General features: G+C 45.3%; 2 protein-coding genes across 2 annotated transcripts in view; both read left to right on the top strand.

The window, feature by feature from the left end:
- Nucleotides 1–20,219, top strand: part of DIXDC1 (DIX domain containing 1) — a 309,778-nt gene that overhangs the window by 215,297 nt on the left and 74,262 nt on the right. The gene's annotated exons all lie outside the window — the stretch shown is intronic.
- C12H11orf52 (chromosome 12 C11orf52 homolog) lies at nucleotides 2,558–19,274 on the top strand. Its single transcript, XM_063139192.1, has 4 exons — nucleotides 2,558–2,634; nucleotides 10,677–10,717; nucleotides 13,718–13,764; nucleotides 14,377–19,274. The coding sequence occupies exons 1-4, from the start codon at nucleotides 2,603–2,605 to the stop codon at nucleotides 14,626–14,628; spliced, it is 372 nt and encodes a 123-aa protein (XP_062995262.1). The 5' UTR covers nucleotides 2,558–2,602; the 3' UTR covers nucleotides 14,629–19,274.

The following is a 20,219-nucleotide window of genomic DNA, read 5'->3' as shown; positions in this document are numbered from 1 at the left end:
ACGTCCATTGCACCCATCTAGGCATGGTCTAGCTTTGGCTGATCTGTTCCAAAAACTGCCTGCACACTGGCAGATCTTCAAGTGAACGACGAGGGGGCAAATCTCCCATCAAGCTGGCTTAGAATACTGAATCAGACCATCTAGCTCAGGAGGGCTACCCTGACTGAAGGTAGGTGGCTCTCAAGAACCTTGGACGAGGCCCTCCCAGGCTCTTCCTCCCTCGTGATGATATTCCTTCTGTTCTCAGAGTCAGTATGCATCTCAATACCAGTTGCTGGAGAACAGGGGCGGGAGGGCGCTGTTGCCCTCCTGTGTTGCAATGGGCTTCCCGGTTGGGGCATTTGCTTGGCTACTATCAGAAACAGGATGCTGGATGAGAGAGGCCTTTGGCCTGCTCCAGCAAGGCCCTTCTTATGTTCTTACTTGAAAATGCTGAGGGCTCAGCCTGGGACGTCAAGGCCTTGATGGAGAGTTGGGCACCATCTTGAGTTCCCCCTCTGCTGACATGGGAGAGGGAGCAAGCCCCGATCCTTAACATATGGAGCTACCTTGTACCAAATCAGGCCGTCGTTTTATCTGGTGGTGTTTATTCTGACTTTCCAGAGTCTCAGGCAGAAAAGGGACGTTCCAATCACCTGCTCCCTTAAGAAGAGCCATGCTGGATCTAATCCAGTACTCTGTTCACACAGTGGCCAACCAACTGCCCATAGTAAACCCACAAGCAGGATATAACTGCAAAAGTACGCTCCCACCCATGTCCCCCAGCAACAGGTGTACATAGGCACACTGCCTCTGATAGTGGAGGTAGCATACAGCCGTCAGGACTAGTAGCCATTGATAGCCTGGTCTTCCCCTGGAGGAGAAGGCTATCAATGGCTACTAGGCCTGATGGCTAAGTGCAACCTCCAGTATCAGAGGCAGGAAGTCTGTAATACACCAGTTGCTGGGGAACATGGGTGGGAGGGTCCTGTTGCACCATGTCCTGCTTTTGGTTCCCTGTTTGGCCCCTGTGTGAACAGAGTGCTGGACTAGATGGTCCCTCCGTCTGATCTACCATGGCTCTTCTGATGTTCTTACGATAGTTTTGGTTTGTGATCGAGAAGGGAAGAGGAGGAGGCTGAACAGCTTGCAACCCTGGCTTTGTTTCAGAACTGGCCACATCTCTCTCTCTCTCTCTCTCTCTCTTTCTGTGTGTGTGTATGTTAGGGTGACCATATGGAAAGGAGGACAGGGCTCCTGTATCTTTAACAGCTGCATAGAAAAGGGAATTTCAGCAGGTGACATTTGTATATATGGAGAACCTGGTGAAATTCCCTCTTCATCACAGCAGTTAAAGCTGCAGGAGCTATACTAGAGTGACCAGATTTAAAAGAGGGCAGGGCACCTGCAGCTTTAACTGTTGTGATGAAGAGGAAATTCCACCAGGTTCCCCATATATACAAATGACAACTGCTAAAAATTCCTTTTCAATACAACTGTTAAAGATACAGGAGCCCTGTCCTCCTTTTCATATGGTCACCCTAATGTATGTAGCATAAGCTCAGAGGTCCACCTTTTTTGTTTTCCTGGAAGAACTCCTGTGCCTTTAACAGCTACATATATCGTGGCGAAATCAAACAGGTGCTGCTCAGGCATCCCGGCAGGGAAGGAAGAAAAGTTAGAGGCTAGTTGGCCACCCTGCTCTAAACGAAGGGTGTGTGTCCCCCCCCCCCCCCCCCGCCAACCCCTTGAGAAAAGGAAGGGAGGACCCTGGGCCCAACCCTGCTCATGATCTTCAAGATGCTCCAAGGAAGCCAAGCCCACCAATCGCTTGATGAGGTTTTGGCCTGGAGGCTCTCTTCATATTTGGAAAGAGATTATTATTATTATTATTATTATTATTATTATTGTTATTATTATTATTATTATTATTATTAGGGTGACCATATGAAAAGGAGGACAGGGCTCCTGTATCTTTAACAGTTGCATAGTAAAGGGAATTTCTGCAGTTGTCATTTGTACATATGGAGAACTTGGTGAAATTTCCTCTTCATCTTCACAGTTAAAACTGCAGGAGCTATACTAGAGTGACCATTTTAAAAGAGGACAGGGCACCTGCAGCTTTAATGTTGTGATGAAGAGGGAATTTCACCAGGTTCCCCATATATAAAAATGACCCCTGCAGAAATTCCCTTTTCAATACAACTGTTAAAGATACAGGAGCCCGGTCCTCCTTTTCATATGGTCAGCCTAATTATTATTATTATTTATTTTCAAAAAGTAGAGTGCCTTCTCTCTGCGCAGGGAAGCCCCCCGCCCTTCTCGCAGCCCCAAGGATCCGTGCGCGCCGAGCTCCTCCGAAGCCGAGGCGGAGAAGCGGGGAACGAGCCGCCCACCCCGCCGGCGCAGCCGCCTCGGGCGACGCGCGCCCAGTAGATGGCAGCCGGCGCTTTGCCTGGCTCGACGGCGAGAAACCCGACACGTCCACCGAGGCACTCCCTTGGATTGGATCCGCCGGGGGCTGAGCGAGCGAGCGAACCAGGAAATGCAGCCTCGCTGCGCTCCAGTGCGGCTCCCGATTTGCTCCAGGAAAGGCGAGCTCTCGCCTTCCCGGCGCGACGACATGGGCAACTTCTGTGGCTGCGCCGGAAGGGGGTGAGTGCCACCGGGCGAGGAAGGCGCCTTCCTGATCGGAGGACGGGGGGCTGATTTTTCCCAAGTTGGCACCAGGATCCCTCCCGCCCCCCACTCTCTGAGCCCCCGGGGCGTGTAAGAGAGGCGCGTGAGCTACCTGGGAAGCACAGCGGACCCCTGATAGGAGGGAGGGAAGGGATCCAGGTTGGGGATCGCTGCTTCCCGAGGTAGACAGCCGCAGGAGAAGGAAGCTCAAGGCCCCGCATCAGGAAGCCCAGCTCATCCTTGTATGGTGGGGACCCCCTGCTTCCGTCCCCCCTGGGTCTCAGTTGGAGGCACGTAGCCCCAGACACAGTCTGCTTTCGTGCCAAAGCCCCCCCCTTGGAATACTACCTATTAAAGACAAGGGAGGCGCTGAACATGCACAGAGTGCCAACGGCAGCAGGCTGCACGTCGGCCATCTCCGACTCGATGCCCACCAGAGGTGTTGGATTACAGTTCTCCCCACCCACCCCTTCCCCATGCTGGCTGGGAGATGTTGGGAACTGCGCTCCGAAATGCCTGGAGAGCACCTGAGCAGGCGGTCAAAGGGCATGAAATGGAAAGGCAGGCTTGTGCTCCGGCACCTCCCCTTTGGAACCATTGGCCACTCATCGGAGGGAGAGGGAAACAGGTGGTTGGCTACCCAGCCAGGGTTCAAGCCTTTTGAATCGCTGAAGTTAAAGTTGCCAGCTTTTTCACTGCTCCCGTGCCTGCGACAGTTTAGCAGGTGACTGTGTTTGGCATCTCCACGCCCGCAAGTTTTGCTTGCTGGTTTCTGCATACCACATGGCAACGAAAAACATAGTTACAGGTCACAGTTGGGCTTGGGAGAGGGAGCTGGTCAGTTGGGACTTCTCGCCAGCATGGAGGTTCCCTCTGAACCCAGTGTGATTGGTCTGCACTGAGTTCCTGGGTGGGAATTGAAATCTCGTGGATTTGAAAAAGGAATGGTTTGCCTCCTATTGCAGACGAGGACCTGAGCGTGAGAAAGAGTGCCACGCTGACAAGAGGCAAGAATTGAACTTGATACCTCCTGGTTGTTCCTCAGTGTTTTAGCCACTCTCTTTTATGGGGGTTCCAGCCAAATTTTGGGCCTTTGAGGGACTGAACAAGTTTAACTAGGTGTGGAGTGGGATCAGCTGTTTTGGCTGTGTTGGTAGTTTCTTTTCTTTAGCCTAGATTTGGGGGTTGGCTCCTCTCTTTGTGTCCCAATTGAGAGAGGCTGATCTCTGGGGGGGGGGGACACAGCAGTATCCCCATCATCTCAGGTGCCCTGTTGTGTTTGCCTCCTAACTAGTAGGAAAAAAAGCAGTAGAAAGAAAAGGTCTGCCTTTTAGGGCAAATGTGGAAATACCTCCTGGATGAGCAAAGCATGCATGCCTGCGTTTGCCTGTGAGCGTCTGCCAGGTTGCTTTAAGTAGACGGAGGAAAAGCTCCCATGAAAACAAATCCTGGTTTTTGGTTTTGCTCTGATGTTGATGGATCGCATTTGAACAGAGAAATAGCATCATCTAGTGGAGACAGGGTAGGATTTCCCCCCTGATTGACTGACAAGTTTTCTAAATTTGGGGTAGAGGTAGCTTTTCAATTCAGGGGTTCATTTCTAAAAAGAAAGTTGCATGCCACAGTAGGCCTGAACCAAATTCCCCTCCCACAGCCAGAAATGTTGTAGTGAGGGAGGGGTCCTAAACATACAACTGTAAGGGGTGGTGGCAGGGTGAATATCCATGCATAACACTGCCAGAACCTAAATACAGGTAGTAACCTGATTTCTTTTTTGTGGGGGTTGGTGGTTTGGGTGGGGGGAGTTAACCCTCCCCTCCCCAGCTGCAATCTCCCTTGAAAATCATCCCCTGCATGGCAATTAAGTTTAGCACAAACAAAAAAGCCTCTTCCATTGGAAGAGCTCTCTTGCCGTCTGAGGTGAGAAAGATCACCCACCAACATACCATGCTCCTTCCCCCCACTGTTACCACACTGTACCCCTTCACCTTTGCAGCCACGCCAGCTCTAAGGAAAAATGTGTGGCCACAAGTCGCACCTGCCTAGATCTTATGAGAGCCTAGGTGCCACTTCTTCCAGCCGCACGGCTCTCGGCAAGAAAGCAGCGGGCGGGTGGCTGCTCCAGAGAGCCCTGCTGTTCGCCCTCTCGTTGTGGCAAATGCTTTGGCGGGAGAGCCGCTGCCGGTGCTCTCTAAAGCCCCCACTGGAGGAGGTGGGATAGTAGTGGTGGGTGAGCGGCACAATTCACCACTCTCTGCTGCCCGATGCAGGTGCCTCACCTTGCTTCATGGGTGGGCCCGTCCTGATTGGCACCAATGGATATTCGGGGCTCTGGGGAACAGAACCGGGGTCCTAGGAAATACATTCAGAGGCCTAGCAACAGCCCCACAGCTTGGTCCCGATGGCTGTAAGAAAAGGAACCTTTCATCACTTAGGGGAAGCGAAATCAGCCAGACGCTGCAGTCAAGATTTATTTATTTATTTTATTTATTTATTTATTACATTTTTATACCGCCCAATAGCCGAAGCTCTCTGGGCGGTTCACAAAAATTAAAATCATCATAAAACAACCAACAAGTTAAAAATACAAATACAAAATACAATATAAAAAGCACAACCAGGATAAAACCACGCAGCAAAATTGATATAAGGTTAAAATACAGAGTTAAAACAGTATAATTTAAATTTAAGTTAAAATTAAGTGCTAAAATACTGAGTGAATAAAAAGGTCTTCAGCTGGCGACGAAAGGAGTACAGTGTAGGCGCCAGGCGGACCTCTCTGGGGAGCTCATTCCACAACCGGGGTGCCACAGCGGAGAAAGCCCTCCTCCTAGTAGCCACCTGCCTCACTTCCTTTGGCAGGGGCTCACAGAGAAGGGCCCCTGTAGATGATTTTAAGGTCCGGGTAGGTACATATGGGAGGAGGCGTTCCTTCAAATAACCTGGCCCCAAACCGTTTAGGGCTTTAAATGTCAATATCAGCAATGTCCCAGCTGTGGGGCAGTGCTCCCATGCAAAAAAACCAAAACCAAACAGGGTGTGTACATTGCGTGTGAGTAGAAATAAGTCTCAAAGGGTAAGCTTTACTGAGAACATTCTGTATTTGGGGTGGAGAGGCAGTAGGAGCCAAATTGCTCGAGAGGTCTTGTCCATTCTAATTCTAGCTGATCTGGCCGAGGCTGGGAGGTACACCGTCCATCTTTAGCAAGTCACGCTGCACCAGGGATTAGCCCGCAGCCAGGCCTCGGAATAGCTGTTGCCCGCAGGCGGCTTGTTAAAACCACCTCACTCTGCCAGGCAATACAAGGGAAAAGCAGTTTGGAAAACCGATACCGGGCCTTGTATTTCTTAGGAAAGAGGCCAGGGGTGGGTGGGCAGGGATTATATTTAAACCTGGGCTATTTCAACTGCGCTGCATGGCCTTGCAGGGCAGAGAGAAGAATGAGCTGATGTTGGTGTTGAGAGATAGGCAGGAGAGCTGTCAGCGGATCTTTCATGCTGCTCCATTTATGTGGCCAAGGGGACAGCAGGTTCCTCTGTCATTGCTACTTAGATGGAGAACACTTAAGGGTGCAATCCTGGCTGGGGAATGCTGGGAGTTGGTGGACTTTTCCCCCCTCTGTCTAAGCATGCTTGATAGGTCTTTGTTCAGATCCTGCACTGGCCCTCTTAGGTGTCAATGCTCCTCCATGGGACAATTTCCTTCGTGAAGAAACATAGCATGTCAGGCATGGATTTCTTCTCCCTAGCTTTCTACACTAAGTTTTCTTTCATGGGCATTGAAACATACAAGTACAACCCCTACCTGCAGGTTGAAGTGGTATACTTCAGGGAAAGCGTTACCACTTCATTTTCCAAGCAGGTGGTATTATTATTAGCAGCAGCAGCAGCAGCAGCAGCAACATTTTTATGCCATTTTTCCTCCAAGGAGTTTAGGGTGACATAGACGGTTTTCCCTTGCCCACTTTATTCACGATTCAAGAGGCAACTGGACAAGGATCTCTTCTCGATCATCCCAGAGTGCAGGACACAGAATAACGGGCTGAAGTTACAGGAAGCCAGATTCCGGCTGGACATCAGGAAAAACGTCCTGACTGTTAGAGCAGTACGACAATGGAATCAGTTACCTAGGGTGGTTGTGGGCTCTCCCACACTAGAGGCCTTCAAGAGGCAGCTGGACAGCCATCTGTCAGGGATGCTTTAGGGTGGATTCCTGCATTGAGCAGGGGGTTGGACTCGATGGCCTTGTAGGCCCCTTCCAACTCTACTTTTCTATGATTCTATGATTCTAACCATCTGTCAGGAATGCTTTAAGGCAGAGTCCTGCATTGAGCAGGGGGTTGGACTCGATAGCCTTATAGGCCCCTTCCAACTCTACTATTCTATGATTCTACTTTAAACAACCCTGGGTAGTAGGTTGGGCTAAGACAGTGTAACTGGTTCAACAGGGGTTTTGAGCCTGGAAATTCAGCGCAGCTACAGAACCACCTATTCCATGTGCCCGTGCAGAGAAGAGCGCAGGCATTCTTATTATGGAACCTTGCTGGTAACAAAAGGCTGTGTACAGTTTTGGGACTGGGAGAGTAGGGGTAATAGCCTGGCTGATCATGCTGCTCTTTCTCGCTTTCTAGGATGCGGCCGTGCTGGACTCGTTGTATGATGCTTTGGTGGCTCACCCCCTCTTTGGCTTCCAGGGAGAGGGCGGGTGCTGTTGCAAGAGCTGGGCGTTTGTTTCTGCAGAAGGTCACAGAGCCACTAATGGTGGCTCCCTGCCCAGCAGGACTCGGCATTTCCAATCCTTTCCATGGAAAAATGACTTTTGAGATGGGTAGCTTAGCAACAGCTTCCCTATCTGTCACTGCACTCCTGCCACTGTGTTTTTCCATAGGCCATTCAAGACCACTTCACCAGCCCATAATTAAATATCCAAATAACTGTTGAGCAGCATGGTATTTCCCCAGTGGCTGTTTGGAACTCAGAACCCATCTTTTATGCACATTCTTGGGCAAGTTAACTTGTATTTTAGACTCACCAGTTGGCCATGTGGGAAATGGGGCTGTGACCAGCCGTGCCCACCAGCCATGTGCACCATAGGAGCCATTTTCTGAATGGGCAAGCCCCACCTTCATGACAGCCATTTTGTGACAGTGCCCATGACACACGTTCAAAATTTCAAATATGCCCACAGACTTAACAGGGTTGGGGAACTCTGCCATAGGCTGAGCAACTCTGGCCTGGAAGTGTCTCTTCGCTAGATGGGATTTGTCATTTTTGCCACTAGATGAAGGTGATCAGGTGCAAAAGAGATTGGGGTTCTTATACATTTAAATGCTAGGATCCACTCACAACACAACTGAGCTCTACCCTCAAACCCGACAAAGCTCCAACCCCATTCCCAAATACACCACACACAGAGCTCTATCTTCTGCCTCCATTTCTGGACTCCAATCTACTTCAGGCCCAGCCCAGACACCTAAATGTTCTATTTCAACCCTGCCAGGAGGAAAGATGGCATCCTTTGACAGGAAACGAGATTGCCAGTACTTCTCTGAACCTTCATTGCCTCTTTTACCCTGCATCTCCTGTGCTAAAGAACCCACACATGTCCCTCCTCTCTGCTTGCAAATCAAGCCTGCCTCTTCACTCTCGGCTCCTCTGTGTCGCTCACAGATCTTGACCTCTGGTATATTTATTTGGATTTCAGTCCTGCTGAGCTTATTTATGTACATGTTTGTTTACTTTTAAAATGGAGATTAGGTAGCATTTATTATTTTTATCCTGCTTTTCTGTCCCAAGGACACGCAAAGCAACTTCTAGAATTAAAAAGAGAATTAAAAGATAATCAATACACAGTTGTCACAAAAGCAAAGCAGTCAAGAGCTTCTGGTGGCAGCAGCTAAAACAAGATCGAAAATAGCAAATTCAGAACCAAGAATGATGTAATGGCAGAAATCTAGCAGACCAAAGGCATGTAGAGGGTGGTGGTGGGGAAGCCTTCAAGAAGCACCTAAACGTTAAAAGAGAAGGGAGTTGACAGATCTCCACGAGGTGGGGGTGGAGTTCACAGTACCACCACTGAAAAGGCCCTGTCATGAGCATGCACACATCTGATCTTATATGGGGTGCAATCAGTAGCAGAGCTTCGAATGATCATCTTTACTAGGGACAGGCTCATATGGGATCAGATGGGTCCCTGAGGTATCCTGGCTCCAAGGCATTTAGGGCTTTGGTTAAAACCAGCACTTTTAATTGAGCTTGGAAACAAATAGTGCAGCAGATGATGTAAGACCTGAGTTCCAGATAAAGAGCTTCTCTGAACGAGGCTGTTAATTGGCTATTAATCTGCTGTATCGACTTTTGGTTTCGGGGCAGACTTGAGAACCGAGCTATATACGAGGAGCATTTTCTTTCCTGCTTTTCTGCTATATAACCACTAGGTGGCATTGTGATATACTGAAATAGCAGAAATACACAAGAGAAAAAAATGTTTTCTTTTGCTTTAAGAATTTAATCCCTCATTTTTCCTTCTCTAAAAAAATTCGCTGAAAGTACTGGTTAGTCACTGAAGCGAAACTGGAGGATCAATATGTCATATAAAGAACTCACAAAAAATACAAGTAGGGAATGATAAGTGCATGATAGACGCCTCATGCAGAATACCCCTGAAATCTGTCTGCCTCCTTTTGAACCAATTGAAATTTCCAGACCTTTTAAAGACAGCCCCACATAGAAAAGTGTTGCAGGAATCCAGTCTGAAAGTAGCTTATGTCCTCCTGGTCTTTCCTCCACCAACTTATTTAAATTAAAAGAATGGGATAGGAAGCATATGGTCCCACAACCTGCTCCTGATTTCTTTGCCATGGTAAGAAATGTCAGTGTAACGTTTCTGCATGAGGTCTATATTGCCATGGATGGGGATAAAGGAGCAACCGAATTCAGACTTTTTAGACCTGAAAACATCTCTTCTAAAAACAAGCATGCAGCAGCCAAGAGCAATAAACAGAAGAGCTGCCCGGGCTACCTTTGCAAAACACATTTCCCCGACAAACAGCTGAGGACAAAGTCGGTATAGACAGAATAAAGCCTTTCACTTAGAAGTGCATCAAATATCCCTAGCACTGTGGGACTTTCTGTTTGGTGTGTTGAAGATCAGAGCTGTCAAGCAGTAATAAACAGAAACAGGGCTCACATAGGAGATCTTTCAAGTGGATTGTTCCTCCTGAATGTCTCCTTAGCCATCAACAGACATCCAGGCTACACAATCCACAATATATCCTGCATGAGTCCTCTTGATTGTATCCTTCTGAGTTCAAAGTAGACTGTGAATCTTGGGCGCACCTATTACAGTGGCAAATCATAATTTCCTCTTTTTCTGATGTTCAGAGGTGAGTGCCGGTACTTATGCAGTAAAAATGGCACCATCCACGCATAAGACTTGGGGGAACCCCAAAGTTTGCAGAAATACAAAAAGAAAAGAAACCCCCTGAGAGTGCACCCCCCCCCCCAAACAGCACAATGAGGATGTTCAATAGCCAAAGAGTGCTAACTGACCATTGGGTGAGAATGGCATTTAGTATTGTGGAGGAGGGCATGGCTGACCGACTGGAACACTGAACAGAAGCATACTCCATACTGCAACATTTTGTTACAGGTCTCTCCTGTATATACCAATAGATAACTAATTTCTTGAGTGCCTATCCTAATGTAGCCAAAATGACACCACACAGGCACAAGAAGGAAGCATCAGCAGGCTTTGGGGGGTGGGGGGAATCCTGAAGTTTGCAGAAATACCCACATTTTTTAGGGAAAAAAGCATCAGGGGAGCGAGGAAAAACCCAAATGGCGCAATGAGTTCTGAGCATGTTCTGTAGGCATGGAATGCCAAACAGGAGATCTTGAAGTTGTAACATTTTGTTGCGCATCTTACTTGTAAGCATTAATATTTGTGAAATAGTACTCAAAGTATCCCCAGAGGGTCCAAATCCTCTGAAGTTCATGCACCTCTCTGTCTATTTTAGGAGCTGTCCTTCACCCTTTAAGAGAAAAAAAGAAAAGCCAGGTAAATATAACACCCCCACGGACAAACGTTTACAGTGCATGGTTGTAAGCGAGGCATAGGGCTCTTTTTTGTAGCACCATTGAACATGGTCTTTTCCGGAAGATTAAGAACTCTTCTTCTGGTTTAAGAACTTTAGGGGAAGGGGAGTTGCCATCAACATGTTTTTGCAAGTTCTGTTTATTTCAATGAAGATTGTGTTTTGTGTGAGGAATTGGGAGTAGGCTGTAAGCCCATCCTCTCACAGGTAAATTCTCCCCAGCCTTTCTCCTGATGGTCTTTCTTCTCCTGGTGCAAGGTGGGTGAGCATCCAAGATGAAATCAAAAAGAGAGAAGAGTGTCAGGATGCTATAAACAAATTTATTAGAGAAAAGCCTGAGGTGTTTCGGCTTCTTGCTTTTTATTAAGCCTTCTTCAAGGAACTGTGACACTACATCTATAAAACATAGATGAGACAACACATAACTAATATAATTTTCAATTAGAAAAGCACATTGCAAACACGGCCTGTTCATACATGTAAACCATAGCACAGTTTCAATACTACACATAAATGGTTCAAGGGGCACATTACAAGCAAATCCTGTGCAAGTATTTAAATAGTCTAAAACGGTTAAGTTATTACATACTCATTTGTAACAATGCCTGCAGAAATTATTTACAACAGATTGTCTTGTGCTATAAACACTGGCGACTAGATGGTATGTGCTGAAGGCTATGTTTTTTTATACTGTTGGACAAAAAAATATATATCTTTGAGTTTCTTACAGGTGTTACCATGACAGGGCAATTCACTCCAGGTCTTCTGGTATCTGGACTGAGTTATAAACACCAGGGAATGTATCTAAACTACAGGACAGTTACAGGAGTAACTGTCAGGAGTAACTGTCAAGCAACCAGGATGATCAGGGGTCTGGAAACAAAGCCCTATGAAGAGAGACTGAAAGAACTGGGCATGTTTAGCCTGGAGAAGAGAAGATGGAGGGGAGACATGATAGCACTCTTCAAACACTTAAAAGGTTGTCACACAGAGGAGGGCCAGGATCTCTTCTCGATCCTCCCAGAGAGCAGGACACGGAATAATGGGCGCAAGTTAAAGGAAGCCAGATTCCAGCTGGACATAGGAAAAACTTCCTGACTGTTAGAGCAGTGCGACAATGGAATCAGTTACCTAGGGAGGTTTTGGGCTCTCCCACACTAGAGGCCTTCAAGAGGCAGCTGGACAAGCATCTGTCGGGGATGCTTTAGGGTGGATTCCTGCATTGAACAGGGGGTTGGACTCGATGGCCTTGTAGGCCCCTTCCAACTCTGCTATTCTATGATTCTATGAGTGGTAAAAATTCCAACTCCTCATTTAGCCCCTGTGGAGGAAGGGTCCAGATATGAGAAGATGGAGAGGGGAAGAAGGAAGAGAGAGGAAGTGCATGATCGCACACCATGCTCTCAATTAGCCACGTTTGGAGACACCGCCTCCAACATTTTCTCAGATGAACATTGGGAGAGGCCCATAATATCCCAAGGATGGCTCCTTTCCACATTCCCACCCTTCTGTTATATATCTGTGACCAGAAATAAGGAAAGTCCCAAGTAAACAGAGAGAGCATATGATGGGATCAGAGTGTTACGTCTGCACTGGGCTGTGAGGATAAAGGAACATCCTCACTCAGATTGTCTGTATAGAGATGAAGACATCGTTGTATCCTAAAAGCAAGAAGGTGCCAGCAGCAACAAACACTAGAGCTACCTGGCAGACCAATGTCGACCTAGCCTTGCAAAACACATCCCTTGACAAACAGCAAAGTTAGCAGAGAAATAAACAGAATGTTCCCAAGTTTTCTCGGAGGGCTTGAAAGGAAAGCTCTGTTCTTGAGTTCCTCCTACTTGATGTTGCCATGGACACTAGTCCATTGCACCCCAGTGTCTCGTGGAAAGCTTTCTGCAAAAGAAACAAATCTGAGCTTTCTCAAGGGAGAGGGAGTGAGTCGTGTCCTCACAGTGCCTCTACTGAATTAGAAATTGGCAAAGGTCACAAGGGTGTGTGTGTGTGTGTGCGTGCGTGCGTGCGTGTGTGCGTGCGCGCGCGCGCTCACACACGACATAGGATCACTTCAGCCTCAAATAACCGAATACTAACTGAGGGTCTGCAACAGTCTTTCCCAACTTAGTGACTTCCAGATGGGTTGGACTGCAACTCTTATCATTCCCATGGCTAGACTGGCTGAGGTTTATGGGGATTGTAGTCCCATACATCTGGAGGGCATCAGGTTGGGGAAGGCTGGTCAACATTCATGCAAAATAATCTCATATACTGTTACCTGAAAGCCCACATTCTGCGATTGTCAATACATTGTTCAAACAATGTGATATTTGGATTTGGATTGTCAATACATTATTCAAAAAACATGATTAGGGATGGGTGAACAAGCAATGTTTGTGTTTACCCAGGTTCTTTGAAAATCAGCTTCTCAGCTCATTTACGATCTTTGCTTTGCACAAATCCAAAACAATCGAACAGAAAATTGCACAAATAAAAAACGAACAGAACCGAAAATTGTGGAGAAAATTTGCATATTTTCCAAAGTTGCACAATTTCCCTCCATAGACTAAAGTGTGGTATCAGGCAATTTTAAAAATGTGCTAATGTAAACTGTTTGATAAAAAAATGGTGCATTTTTAGAACATCACCATGTGCTTGACAATTTGCGAACATTTTGGGTGAACATATATAAGTAGTATTTATGTTTCCATCCATCCACTGTCCAGGTAGATGGATGGGAACTTTGGTTTAAATGAGGAAATTCTACTCCAGGAACCCTACTGGAAACTTCACAATGCCTGCATATTATTAGAGGCTTCCCCAAACCCCTGAGGTCTAGAAACTTGGTCTTTTTATGTTAAAGCTTACATTCTTAGGATTCTGCATGAGTCATCCTATTCTAATTTAGCCTCAAGCTCCAATTATTTGTTTAGGACTATCTAAGTTATCAGCTGTTTCTTCTACAGGTACAAGAATCCATAAACCGAGTATACAGCAGCCAGAGAGCAAAAAGGTAAACTGTCTCCCAGGAGACTTTACTACCAATTGCAAGCAGTTGCTTTCAGCTTCTAAAGGCGTTATGTACTACTGACTCCGTCCCATGTTAATGTGTGTAAACCTTGAGTTGAACTGCTGCCTAGTAGTCCAACCTAACACCCTTCCTCTCAGCCCAAATTTGTACATGCAACTGGACTGATGGGTAGCTATGAATCACAACCATGTGAGCACAACTCTGTGTGCTTAGTCGCTTATGTCATTGACGACATACACAGTTCAGTTCATTTTTAACCGAATTGCTGCAATACATCTGCTTTATTGCATTCATGTGGTTGCACGCTTATCTGCAGTTCTGATGGCACTATGTGATAGAGATTCAGGACTCCTTAATTTGAATCATTCCAGAGTTTGTATATTAGCCCTTATATTCCTTTGTCCAATGCTTCATTTCATCCCTGCATTTCAATGAGACTCGAGCAAAAGAATTTTCCAGTGGATTGTGTTCCATTTGAATTAATGAAATAGGAGTACCATATGGATTTTCCACCTTGTGCACCAACATTTCTAGGGTGGGCTCTAGCGGAAGGGGTTTGCTTTCTTTAATATTTTTCTCTTTCTCTCTCTGAAGGGCTTTGATGTTGCTCCAGTTTATGATGATGTCTCAGACTTCCCAGTCTATGCCACTGTGAGCAAGCCCAAGTACATGAAGCGCGATGACACCAGTGTGCATTACGCAGACATTCAAGTCTTCAGCAAGATCCGGGAGCGTTCAGCTGAAGAGGTGAAAAACCTCCATTCCCAGAATGCCACAGAATATGCCACCCTCAACTTTCCCCGAGCCACACTGAAGTACGACAGCAAGAACGGGACCCTGGTGTAAGACCTGGAAGCCCTTGGACAACAGAAGAATGTTACAGACTGAGATGCTGTGGATTTCATGCCTGATGTCAGGAGCTGGGCTCTCTTGGTCTGCAAACTTTTAGAGAGCCTTCGTCTTTCAGCTGCTTCCGGTTGAGAAATTTTGTTGTAATGGGAGCAAAACCTTTGCCTTGGGTGTGCCAAGAAAAGGACCGTTTGGGGCATGATAACAAGAGATGCATCTGAGGAAAATGGAATCTCTCCTGTGTGTCCTTTTACAATATGAAGATATCATGGGGGAAACAAGCCACGTGATGAAGTGGGCACAACAGGAAACTTGGAGTAAAGAATATAGACATTTGTGAGATTTTTTCTTCTTCTCCAAAATCCATAGTTGCTGGATTTCATTACCATGTTAATGATATATGCCAGTTGAAATGACAGCTTAAGGAAATAATGTGAGAGTGATTGAATGTTAAAAAGTAAACATTCACTAACGTAATCTAAAATGTTAAGGCAAGATATTGCAGGACAAACTTCGTTTGAGTTGCCTTTATCTCAACCATAAAATCCCATTCCCATCAAGGGAGTTATTCTTGCAAGGAAGGGATGCAGTGTCAAATTTGTTAGACTCTTCAGGGCTCATCTCCTCCTGCGTGGAATATATTGGTACAAATCCACCTTGCCCAATGTTAGGAGTGGACAAGATCTTTGGCACCTTAGTACATTTTCTGTGATATAAGCATGTATGTGTAGAGAGAATAAATGGAAACTGTGGAGTTGTTTGGGCAGTGTCAACATAGGGCTGATATACAAAATAGTTTTTGAGGCAGAAAGGTCACCGCAAGGTGGCTTTCCCACCTGGTTTTCATGCAGTTAGGTAGGTTGTCTTGTCATTATGAGGTAAAATTGCAGGTTTCCACATCCTAAAATTAGCTTATTCTCTAGTACAGGTAAGGGACGGAAGGTCTGACAAGGCTTCTGGTTTTTTAGTGGACACTTGCAAAGTGGACACATCATTTCAGGGAAAGTGGTGGGAGGAGACTTTGGCAGGAAGCACAGAAGTAACCTTGCAACTGTTTACCTTTCTGGGGAATGTAGGAAGCTGCCTTAGTGAGTCAGACCTCTGGTCAATCTCCTCCAGTATTGTTGCCACTGACTGGCACTTCAGGGCTTCAGACAGGATTTTTGCCTAACCCTTCCTGGAGAAGCCGGAGATTAAACCTGGGTCCTTATATGCAAAGCAAGTGCACTACCTCTGAACTACAGCCCCTGTTCTGGAATATTTAACAGTGAGATAACTTGCACATTAGACTTACTTTCTAAAAAATGATCGTCATAATTGGCATACGCTTCTCTTTGACACAGTAAAAGCCTGCAGTACAGAGTGGAGGTGTGGGAACCATTAGCATCATAAGGCACCTGCTGAGGCCCACAACCATGCAGGGGACTCACTGTCTACTCCTGGAGCTTTCTGGTCCTACTGTTGCTCTCCACTGTCACCATCATCGCCTGTTCTCCTGCCCTACCTGAGCATACAAGCAGCACAGTAGCAAGAATGAGGACATGCAGCATCACCTGTCCTGATCCACCACAGATCCCACTACCACAGGGTGGCAGTGGTGAGACAGTGAGAGGCAAAGCTGTGAGTTGGAGCTGAACTGAAGCAGGAACATGGTCAGGACCCTGGACAGGTGCTGATCAAGAGGCCAGTGGCTGGTTTCAGCATCACTGTTAGCAAGCCTGAAACTGCATCAAGAATTCAAATTACCTCAGGACTGGCCTGGAGCAACTGCCAGGGCTTTATGATATGACCAAGAGAGTCAGTCTCGAAGCTGCACCGCCTCCGAGTGCTACATCTGATCAGATTAAAGGGCCAGTGCCTTTTTATGCCTTTGTTGGCTTTTTGTAGCGCAAGGGTGGGCAACATTTGGCCCTTCAGGTGTTTCTACTGATAACCCTCTTTGGCTCTAGCCAGCAAGTTGCCCATCCCTGTTTTAGGCCCAAAACAGCTGGAGGCCTTCAAGTTGCCCATCTCTGTTTTAGGGGTTGGCATTTGGAGTAGTGGCATATTAGGCAGGGAATGTTCCTCTGGTCCTTGCTGCTCTACAGAGGAGATTGATGTCCACTCCTTGGAGTTTGATGGTAGTGATACCTCCCTGGGGCTCAGGGAAAGATGCAGGTTTTAGGGTGAGGACTCTGATTCAGGAAGGCCTGGAGAGTGATTCAGTCTCCTCCTTGGAGCTACTACTACTGTAGGACTCTACCTTCGAAGGATCTTGGTTTGGGATCATGACATCACCCTCCACTTACCTTGTACTCTCCCTCTGGGCAGTTATGTGGATTGGGCACAGTGCGGGCAAGCAAATGGATTCCTGCATTGAGCAGGGGGTTGGACTCGATGGCCTTGTAGGCCCCTTCCAACTCTGCTATTCTATGATTCTATGAAATGAGCAGTGGTGGCAGTGGTGAAGAGGAGCTGGGCCCACTCAAGGGGGGCTCCAAACCATGGAGCCAACATTGGCCCAGACCGTGGTTGGGTCATCCACAAACTGATGTCTTTCAAAAAGAAATCCCCTCACCCCAGACAATGCCTCCTCCTTGCCACATGTTGCTAACTTCACCAGCCCTAGAGACTGGTTAGTCTTTACGATGGATGAAATCTCCTAGAAAAAGATTTGGGGTATAGAATAGCAATCCATGTAAACAAGGCACCTGCACACTGTTTCATTCTGGTCTTGGCTACACACTGTTGTAGGACTGCATTATGTTGTCACAAATAAATTGGTTCTTCCATGCCTGGTGAAACTAGAAATGGGACATGGGACATTTGTTTTCCAGCCATGTCATTTGATGCAACTGGATAAATAGGGCCTTGGGCTTTTTTATATTCTGCACTTGAACTAACAGGAATAAAAGTCGTCCTTGAATGAGCTACAGAAAACCAGGGCTTGTATTTTATTTCCAGTTGCCCAGGGGAACTCTAAGCTTGCAGATGGATGTAGTATTACATGCTCGATTTTAGAGGTACAATGTATTTAACAGATAATCAAATGTTCTGCAGGGGAAGGGAAATAACACAGCAGTTCTGCCTGTTCATTAGGCACTAAATAAATAAAATGTGAACATTTAACATGTTTTGAAACAATTTACCTAGAGATCTCATTTTTATTATTTGCACTGAATTTTATAGCTCATGCAGGTAATACTTCTGGGTTTCCTGTACCTATTTATTTCTAGAACCAGAATGAGGTCAGACCAGAAATTGGTGATATTTGGTTCCTAATCTGCTTTTGTTTGGGTTATGAGCCAGAATCCTCCTGACAATCTCAAATTTCACTTTTAAGAGACTGTACTTCTAGTCCTCAAGGTAGCAGAAGGAATACATAAACATTCAGAAACCAAGAAGGAAAAACATGGAGGATTTCACTTTCTGGATTTTGAAAGTTGGGATTCACAATAATATGCCTTTAGACACTTTTGCTTAATGATGCAGCTGGTGAGAAGATATTTCATTGGTTCTTAAGTGAAACTAAAATGCTACTGAAGGTTGAAAACTGGAGAAATTTTAGCATGAAAAGAGTTTCCCCAGTTTACAATAAACTGGTCAATATGATTCACTATTTCTTTGCTTTTCAACAGTATTATATCTTCTTGGTGATGAATCATGGTTGTAGCTGGAGTTAATTGACCTGCATTGCCATCAAAGATTGAGAAATAGATCATACCTGTTAGTGGAGTCCTTGAACAAAGTATAATAACCAAATGTAGTGCCATGTGTATTTAAACTAATGTTTATTTTCTGGCATTGAACTGTAAAAGGATCTCAGCTGCTGATCATCTTCAAAACATTTTGAAACCTTTTTCCATTTTGGAAATTGCACAAATGGTATCACAGAAGCAGCGCAAGATGTTCCTTACTTGAGAATTAGCACCATTTAAATCATGTTAATTATATGTTAATGTAAACTTTCAGCTCAGCTTTCACGTAGCTCAGGAAATGTGACCTTGATGTCATGGAGGGTCGTAATGCATCCCTCCATCAAATGATCCTTCAATATGAGGTCCTTCAATGGATTAATTTTAGCTGACTAGCCTTATTAATACTTATATATGGCCTCTAAAATGACTCAAAGCACACCAACAAAGGTAGATTACATGTTTTTGGTACTCTAAGCTCTATGATGAATGTATGTAGTTAAAATGCTTTTTCTGGAAATCCAGAAAGTCTTTCTTTCTTTTGTCCCTGTCATTATTGTTCATGTTTACTTTCATGCATGCATTGAATAAAAGTTGAACTTCCTGGGTCATAAAATGGGCCTCATGACATTGAGGTACATTGTAGCAGTTATGGACTGGCTTCTACTGGCAAAATGTAGAACTGAGCAGTTTGTTACTCTGTTAAATATTATATGAAGGAAAGCTATTCCTGTTTGTTTTCAGAAACTGTAAAACTGAAAAGCAGAGAAATCTGTACATATCTGGAACCATTCTTATTTTATTATAGTGATTTGTATAATGAAAAGTATAATCAAATTCAAAGAGTTATAGAAATGGAAAATTTTGCAAAAGTATCTCTGCGAAAAAATGTCTCTGAAAGGGATTTTTTTCTCCCTCTGCATTATATTAATTATACATGAAATTATTGGAAATAGTTCATACAATATTTTCTGGCTCCTGGTTTTAGGGGCTGCACGTTTTATTATTGGAAATAAATATTTTTATAGTCAATGTCGGAGATTGTGCTGGTTTCTGGTTGCTCTTTGTGAAAAGATATCACCTTAATGATGTATATGGTTTTATTTTGAATCTTGTCATGATGAAGGCATACTGGCTATTTGATTAGAGCCTCACAAATGCTGAGTCCAAGAATCTATTTTGAATGCAAGTGTTCAGTTGTGAAACAGGATTATCATCATCATCATCATCATCATCATCATCTCTATAATGACCCATAGCCAAAGTTCTCTGGGTGGTTCACAAAAGATTAAAACATTAAAAACCGATATACAAAATTTAAAAACATAAAAATAGGCAGCATACATAGAGACAACATACATCTAAAAACAACTTTGAGCTGCCAGCCAAACCTAAAAATAGATTTGGGATTGATTAAAAATGCCTGGGAAAAGAGGAAAGTCTTGACCTGGTGCCGAAAAGATAACAATGTTGGCACCAGTGGGCCTCATTAGGAAGATCATTCCATAACTGGGGGGCCACCACTGAGAAGGCCCTCTCCCTCGTTGTAGGTACCCAGAAGACAAAGATTATAAAGAGAAGAAGGCCTCTGAGTGCATACAAAGTGCATTAACCTTACGGTGAGGTAATTGCAACTCATTCCTAAACATCTGGGCCTAGACTCGTATCAAAAAATGTGGTTCCATGTAGTTTGAACCCCAGCAACTCTTTTCTACATCAACCACTGCCTTTTATCCATTTTGTGGGGCCAAGAAAAGCTGAGAAAATAAGGGATGCTTTGGATTGTGATGATGGGTCAAAATATTTAAGGCACTAACAAGTGGGTCTGGTCTCAATATGGTGGTTACTTAGAGGACAAAATCTGACACAGATTTGCATAAAAATGCATGTGCTAATATGTGGAGCTGTAAAATT

This window comes from Elgaria multicarinata, chromosome 12, assembly GCF_023053635.1.
Source record: "Elgaria multicarinata webbii isolate HBS135686 ecotype San Diego chromosome 12, rElgMul1.1.pri, whole genome shotgun sequence".
Classification (NCBI taxonomy): Eukaryota; Metazoa; Chordata; class Lepidosauria; order Squamata; family Anguidae; genus Elgaria; species Elgaria multicarinata.
Note: the sequence above shows the minus strand (reverse complement) of the source record. Positions and strands in the feature narration are given on the sequence as shown.